This window comes from Suncus etruscus, chromosome 18 (assembly GCF_024139225.1).
Source record: "Suncus etruscus isolate mSunEtr1 chromosome 18, mSunEtr1.pri.cur, whole genome shotgun sequence".
Classification (NCBI taxonomy): Eukaryota; Metazoa; Chordata; class Mammalia; order Eulipotyphla; family Soricidae; genus Suncus; species Suncus etruscus.
In genome coordinates, this window is record NC_064865.1 from 47,864,242 (window position 1) to 47,871,525 (window position 7,284).

At 52.8% G+C, this 7,284-nt stretch overlaps 1 protein-coding gene across 1 annotated transcript; it reads right to left on the reverse strand.

Moving 5' to 3' along the window:
• Window positions 1–4,371: 4,371 nt before the first annotated feature.
• On the reverse strand, window positions 4,372–5,580 carry NHLRC1 (NHL repeat containing E3 ubiquitin protein ligase 1). The gene has a single exon (XM_049764807.1). It carries the CDS (start codon window positions 5,560–5,562, stop codon window positions 4,372–4,374), a length of 1,191 nt encoding a protein of 396 aa, XP_049620764.1. The 5' UTR covers window positions 5,563–5,580.
• Between the last annotated feature and the right edge of the window lie 1,704 nt (window positions 5,581–7,284).

Sequence of the window (7,284 nt, forward strand, 5' to 3'; positions counted from 1 at the left end):
ACCACCTTTGGTCCTGGATTGGCTGCTTGCAAGGCAAACGCCGCCGCTGTGCTATCTCTCCGGGCCCTGGAGGAGCAATTTTTTTTTTTTGTGGCCCCACCCAGTGACGCTCAGGGGTTACTCCTGGCTATGCGCTCAGAAGTCGCTCCTGGCTTGGGGGACCATATGCTGGGTGTGACCCCAAAATAAAATAAAATAAAATAAAATAAAATAAAATAAAATAGGGGCTTTACTGGATAGTTGACCTGGAGGTGCAGGGCTATGAACTTGGGGCTTCCTTTGGAAATCAGCAGGACTGCACCTGGCAATACTTTTCCGTTTGCTTTAAAGAACAGTCAGGGGACAATTTGGGGACAGCCTGGTGGTCCCTAAAGTGGGGCCCCTCAGTGTGAGTGTGTCCTGGGAGGTGAGAAAGGAAACACAGTCTCCCCACAATGCCTAACTCAGACACTTTGATGCTAGGATCTGCAGCTTATAGTGTGCTTGAACCTGCACTCAGCCCTTTCAGGTATCTATCTCCCTGACCCTCCTCTATTTCTTTTCTTTTCTTTTTTTTGGGGGGGGGGAGGGCACACCCGGCAGTGCTCAAGGGTTACTCCTGGCTCTACACCCAGAAATCGCTCCTGGCAGGCTTGGGGGACCACATGGGATGCCGGGATTCGAACCACTGCCCTGCATGCAAGGCAAATGCCTTACCTCCATGCTATCTCTCCGACCCCTTCTTTTCTTTTTTAAATTTTGTGCCACACCCCGTGACACTCAGGAGTTACACCTGGCTATGCACAGAAATCACTCCTGGCTTTTAGGACCATATGGGATGCTGGGATTTGAATCACTGTCAATCCTGGCAGGCTCAGGGAACATTATGGGATCCCGAGGATCGAACCTGGGGTCTGTCCTAGGTCGGTTGTGTGCAAGGCAAATGCCCTACTGCTGTGCTATGGCTCTGACCCCAGGAGGGCACAATTTAAAGCAGGGGTCTCAAACTCAATTTACCTGGGGGCCGAAGGAGGCAAAGTCGGGGTGATCCTTGAGTGCAAAGTCAGTAGTAAGCCTGAACATTGGGGGTGTGTGTGTGACCCAAACAATTAAAACAAAACAAAACAGAAAAGATTCCTCTAGGGCAGGGCCACAAAATGTTGTACAGAGGGCTGCAAACGGCCCACGGGCTGCGAGTTTGAGACCCCTGATTTTAAGTGAAGACTCAGTTTACCTGGTGCTGCACCATTCATTCCTGCTGCACCAGTAGAATAACCCTCATCTCCCCTATAGGCCGAGGAGGCCACTGTTCCCCAACTTTCTCAAGACCAGCCCCCCAGCCCGCAACTGCCCTGCTCAACAAGGATCCATTGGGCCCATTTCTCCACTGCAACAACTATGCCTGTTGCACCTGTACAGTGGCTGACCCAGCGGCATTTTGGGAGCACAGGAAAGTGCCCAGATCCCTCTTTGGGGTGTATTAATGGTTCCTTTTCTGAGTGTCTTAGGAGGCCTTCATCAGGAAAATCAATCATGGTGCACCAATGGGGAACACCAAGTCCAAATGGGTGCTGGCTCAGGACCCTTTCCACTGTGAAGTTGGGAGATACACTACCCTTGAAGGTGCTTACCTTGCACGCAGCTGACCCGAGTTCGATCCCCAGCATCCCATATGGTCCCCAGAGTCTGCAGGAGCGATTTCTGAATGCAGAGCCAGGAGTAACCCTTGAGCACTGCTAGGCTTGGCCCCAACCCTCCAAAAGAGTGACCCCGAGAGGTGTTCCAGGGGACATACATGGTACTGAGGATCCAACTGAGGTCAGAGGGGTGCAAGACACGCGCCCTGGGCCCTGTACTATATTTTGGTTTTTGGATCCCACCTGGCAGCGCTCAGGGGTTCCTCCTGGCTCCACACTCAGAAATCGCTCCTGGCAGGCTTGGGGGACCATATAGGATGCAAACCACTGTTCTTTTGTTTGCATGCAAAGCAAATGCCCTACCTCCATGCTATCTTTCCAGTCCTTCAGTTTCAATTCTATTCCTTGAAATGCTGAGTAAAATCCTGCTTTGGACAAGGTGTCCGTTATTACCTAAAGCAAATTCTCACCTTGCAAAATTCGTCTCTTCTCCTTGATCTGACTGTGTTTGAAATACAGGTATTTGGGACCATTCCAACAGCTTTCATCACGAAGATAATTTGCACAAGCTCAAAACAAACTTCACCTGAGACGTGGCCACTTCAACCGAAATCTCCCCCCATTCACTCAATCATTGGGAGCACCTAGGGGCCTTATCTTGATCACAGCTTTGCCTCAAAGCAGCATTTAAGGATTTACCAGGGGCCTAAATGCTGGACTTAAGCTCTTGGGAAGTGTTTACCGAGTATTTTGCAACTCCTGAAACCACACTTAAACTGGAAGAGGAAAAAAAAAACTATTACTAAAGCACTTCAGGTTACCACTCATTAGAACAACAAGCAAAAATCACTCCAGCCTGGAAGGCACTGTGGTGACTTGTCCTTTATTGACAAAAGCACACAGGGATATTATTTGCCAGCCCTGACAGGTACCAGGGTGCAGTTCAGACCCAAACAGGCCATTCTCAGACCCTCTAAGAACCTATGACAGGGAGACACGAAACTGAGAGACACTACCTTCTGGCTAAGTTCAAGAAATCTAGTAACTTCTGTTGGAGGATCTGTCCTTGGAGGAGACAGGATTTTCTTTTTTTTAGGGGGGGGGGCACACCCGGTGACATTCTGGGGTTACTCCTGTCTATGAGCTCAGAAATCGCTCCTGATGGAGCCAGAGAGATAGCATGGAGGTAAGGTGTTTGCCTTGCATGCAGAAGGTCGGTGGTTCGAATCCTGGCATCCCATATGGTCCCCAGAGCCTGCCAGGAGCGATTTCTGAGCATAGAGCCAGGAGTGACCCCTGAGCGCTGCCAGATGTGACCCAAAAACCAAAAACCAAAAAAAAAAAAAAAAGGAAATCGCTCCATATGGGACAACAGGGGATTGAACCATGGTCCGGCCTAGGCTAGTGTGGGCAAGGCAGACGCCTTACACCCTGCACCACTGCTCTGGCCTCAGGAAAGAGGATTTTCTTTTTGTTTTTTGAAGGGTGCCCTGAGTACCCTTCAGTGGGTCCCAACAACATGGCTGATAAACAGTATACAACAACAGACACTCATCTCCTTCTCCCCCTCTCCCCAAACTCCTAAGAACACGTTCTGAGTAAATGTGACTTTGGGGAAGTTATTTAGGCAGACTCCCCCTTTTCTCGTTTATTTTTGTTGCTATTTGTTTGTTTTTGGTCCACACCAGCGGCACTCAGGGGTTCCTCTGGCTCTGCACTCCGAAATCACTCCTGGCAGGCTTAGGGGACCATATGGGATACATGGGGATCGAACCCAGGTCTGTCCCAAGATAGCAACGTGCAAGGCAAATGCCCTACTGCTGTGCTATCACTCTGGTCCTTCATGCTCTATCTGGACTAAGTAGAATTCACTTCACTAAATTTAGATAAGGGCAAAATGAATGACTCTTCACCCACATTTCTCCGAACTCCGCACAGGAAGTATCTGCTAAGTAAAGGGAAACCTTGGTGGATATTCTTTCATTTGCTGATCTAGTGAGAATCAAGGACCTCATGCATGCAAAGTATGTGCCCCCCAGTTCCTCATTATTTATCTTCATTTACTGCCTCAACCTTTGTTAAGTCCTCAGATAGTTCTTTTTTTGTTTGTTTGTTTGTTTCGTTTTGCTTTTTGGGACACACCTTGTGACACTCGGGGGTTACACCTAGCTATGAGCTCAGAAATCGCCCCTGGCTTGGGGGGACCATATGGGACTCTGGGGATTGAACCCAGGTCCGCTGCTATGCTATGGCTTCAGCCCCTCCCCAAATAGTTCTAACTTGCCCTAATGGCCTATCAAGATATATAGTTCTCATATATATTTATAATAATATATAATTTATAATATATAATAATTAATATTATAATCAATAATTTTATTAAAAATATAACAAGCAAATATAATCCATGATAATATTATTAATATGTAATAATTTATAATAATCTATATTTATTATATATTTATATATAAAGACTATAAAGATAGTCACTTTAGCCAGGAGCCAGAGTGATAGTATTGCAGGGGGGGTAATGACTTCCTTTCAGCAGAAGGGGTTCAATCCTCAGCATCCTATACCCATGAGCACTGCCAGGAGTGACCCCTGAATACAGAGTTAGGATCCTGAGCACCTCCAGGCACGCCCCCCCCCCAAATAAAAGAACTAAAAAAATAATTGACTCAGCTAGGGTCATGAGTAGCAGCTCCAATCTCAATTCCAGGCCCCAGATACCCCCCTAAATCCCAGGTCCACTGAATCATTCTCCATTATCATCATCTTCCATCCCATAGATCTTCACCGAATGTGTCTCGCTGTCCAGGACTAGAAGCGAATCCTGCTTGGTGAAGGCCAAAGCCACTGGACGAGCCAGGCCCTGGATCACCAGAGGCCTCAAGACTGGCAAGTCATTGGGTTTTCCCAAGCACAGCACGGCAGGGCCTCGAGTCTCAGCCACCACCACGTTCCCCTGATGGTCAAAAGCCACTGCAGACATGGAGATCTGGGTGGGGAGGAAGAGACTGAACCCCAAAGTGTCCAGCAGGGCCAGAAGTTGCATCTGGGCATCGAACACCTTCAAGGTGGTGCTACTGCTGTTGCAATTGCGTGCCTGCAGGGCCAGGGGACACTCCAGCACGGCCACAGCCCCACTGCTAGCACACACAGCCACAGCCCTGGGACCACACAGGCCCCCCAGCAGCTGGATGCAAGCTTGGAGCACCCCTGTCCTGAAGTCCACATCCAGGCGCTGTAGGGTCCCCGCTTCTGCATCTGTCACCAGGATCTGATCCTCTGGGGTGGCTGCCACCCCCCAAGGCAGGGAGAACTGGGTGCCCAGCACTAGCTGGCAGCACCCACTCTGGGCCTGAAAGATTTTGACAGCTCGGTCCCCCGCATCTGTAACCACTACGTGGCCTTTGCTACAGATAGTGACATCCAGAGGGTATTTGAGGAAGCCCTGTCCACGCGTGGTTTGTCGCGCGTGGGTCCCCCCAAAGTGGAAACTCTTGAGTTTGTCCTGGCCTTCATGCAACACCCAAATCCGCCTGGTTTGGGGGCACAGCGCCAACCCCTTGGGGTTCACCAAAGTCCCCCAGCCCCCGAACACGCGTGGATCGGATTTGCAAGCAATCCGGGGGTGCAGCACCGGCTGTGAGGAGGATGCCAGGAGCTCCAGGAGTTGCAGCACCGGCAGGCAATCGCGGGCCCCCGAAACCGGGCAGGTCCCCCTGCAGAAAGGACACTCGAGCTGCGCCCCTGCTCGCCCCCGATGCGCCAGGGTGTCCACGCAGGACGCACACACCACATGGCCACAGGGCAGGCTGCGCGGCCGCCTTGCCACGGCGAAATCGAACCGCTCGAAGCACACCTGGCACTCTAGCAGGCTGCTCTCCGCCTCTTGCAGCAGATCCCGCAAGGCCCGCCGGCTCCCCGCGCCTTCCGCGCCCATGGCGCCACCCCGCGCGATGCCCTGGCCAGCCCAGCCCTGCCCTTGGGATGACAGCGGGCAAGGGGCGGGGCTGCGGTGACGTCTCAAGGCGGTGCCCGCAGCGCCCCTCGTGGCTGCTCGCGGTACTGCGTCCGCTATAGAATGGTCCCGCAGCGCCCCTAGTGGTGGCTCGCGGTACTGAATCTGCTGTGGGTATTTCCGCAGCGAAGCGCCCCCAGTGGTTGCTCGCGGTACTGCGTCGGCTGGGGTATTTCCGCAGCGCCACTAGTGGTTGCCCGCGGTACTGCATCTGCTATGGGTGGTTCCGAAGCGTCCCCGGTGGTTGCTCGCGGTACTGCAGAACTGCATCTGCTGGGGTGGTCCCACAATGACCCTCGTGTTTGCTCGAGGTACTGCTTCATCTGGGTTGGTCCTGCAGCGCTCCCAATGGTCGCTCAAGGTTCTCCTATTGCTGCTGTGGTCTTGCAGCGCCCCCAGAGGTTGCTCGCGGTACTGCTTCTGTTGGGTTGGTCCCAAAGCGCCCCTTGTGGTAGCTTGCGGTACTACTTCTGCTGGGGTGGTTCCGCAGCAACCCAGTGGTTACTCGCGGAACTGCTTCTGCTGGAGATGGTCCCGAGGCGCCCCTAGTGGTTGCTCACAGCACTGCAGGGATACTGCAGAACTGCATCTTTTGGGGTGGTCCCACAGCGCCCCTTCTGGTTGCTTGTGGTACTGCTTCTGTTGGGGTGGTTGCTCACAGCACTGCTTCTACTGGAGGTAGTCCTGCAGCGCCCCTCGTGGTTGCTTGTGGTACTGCTTTTGCTGGGGGTTGTCCCAAAGCGCCCCTCGTGGTTGCCCGTGGTACTGCTTCCATTGGGATGGTCCCACAGCGCCTCCAGTGGTTGCTCACGCTACTGCTTCTGCTGCAGTGGTCCTGCAGCGCCCCCAGTGGTTGCTGGCAGTACTGCTTCTGCCACGGGTGGTCCTGCAGCACCCTTCTTGATTGCTCGCGATACTGCTTCTGTTTTGATGGTCCCGCAGCACCCCTAGTGCTGCTTGTGGTACTGTCTCTGCTGGGGTGGTTCCTGCAGCACCTCCAGTGGTTGCTTGCAGTAATGCTTCTTCTGGGGGTGGTCCTGCAGCGCCCCTCATGTTGCTTGCAGTACTGCTTCTGCTGGGGTGGTTCTGTAGCGCCACTCGTGGTTGCTCACGGTATTGCTTCTGTGGTCCCACAGCGCCCCCATGGTTGCTCGCGGTACTGCATCTGCTGGGGTGATTCTGCAGCGCTTCCAGTGGTTGCTCATGGTACTGCTTCTGCTGGGGTGGTCCTGCAGCACCCTAGTGGTTGCTCATGGTACTGCGTCTGCTGGGGGTAGACCAGGACTACTGTCTGTCATGTCACCATCTGCAGGTCACCACTACTGCATAGCATCCACTTGGCAAGTGCCTATGGCGCACGGGAGGCTGCTTCCTTGTCCCCAGCTACAGAAGGGCAAAGAAAGGTCCTGGCCTATTCTCTCTGGTGCCCTGCTATTTGCAACTGAGTCATGCTGATGTCATGCTGATGTCAGTTCAGGTGTTACTCTTGGTGTCTACCCTGTTTCCCTAAAAATAAGACAGTGTCTGGGGCCGGAGAGATAGCATGGAGGTAAGGCGTTTGCCTTTCATGCAGGAGGTCATCGGTTCGAATCCCGGCGCCCCATATGGTCCCCTGTGCCTGCCAGGAGCAATTTCTGAGCCTGG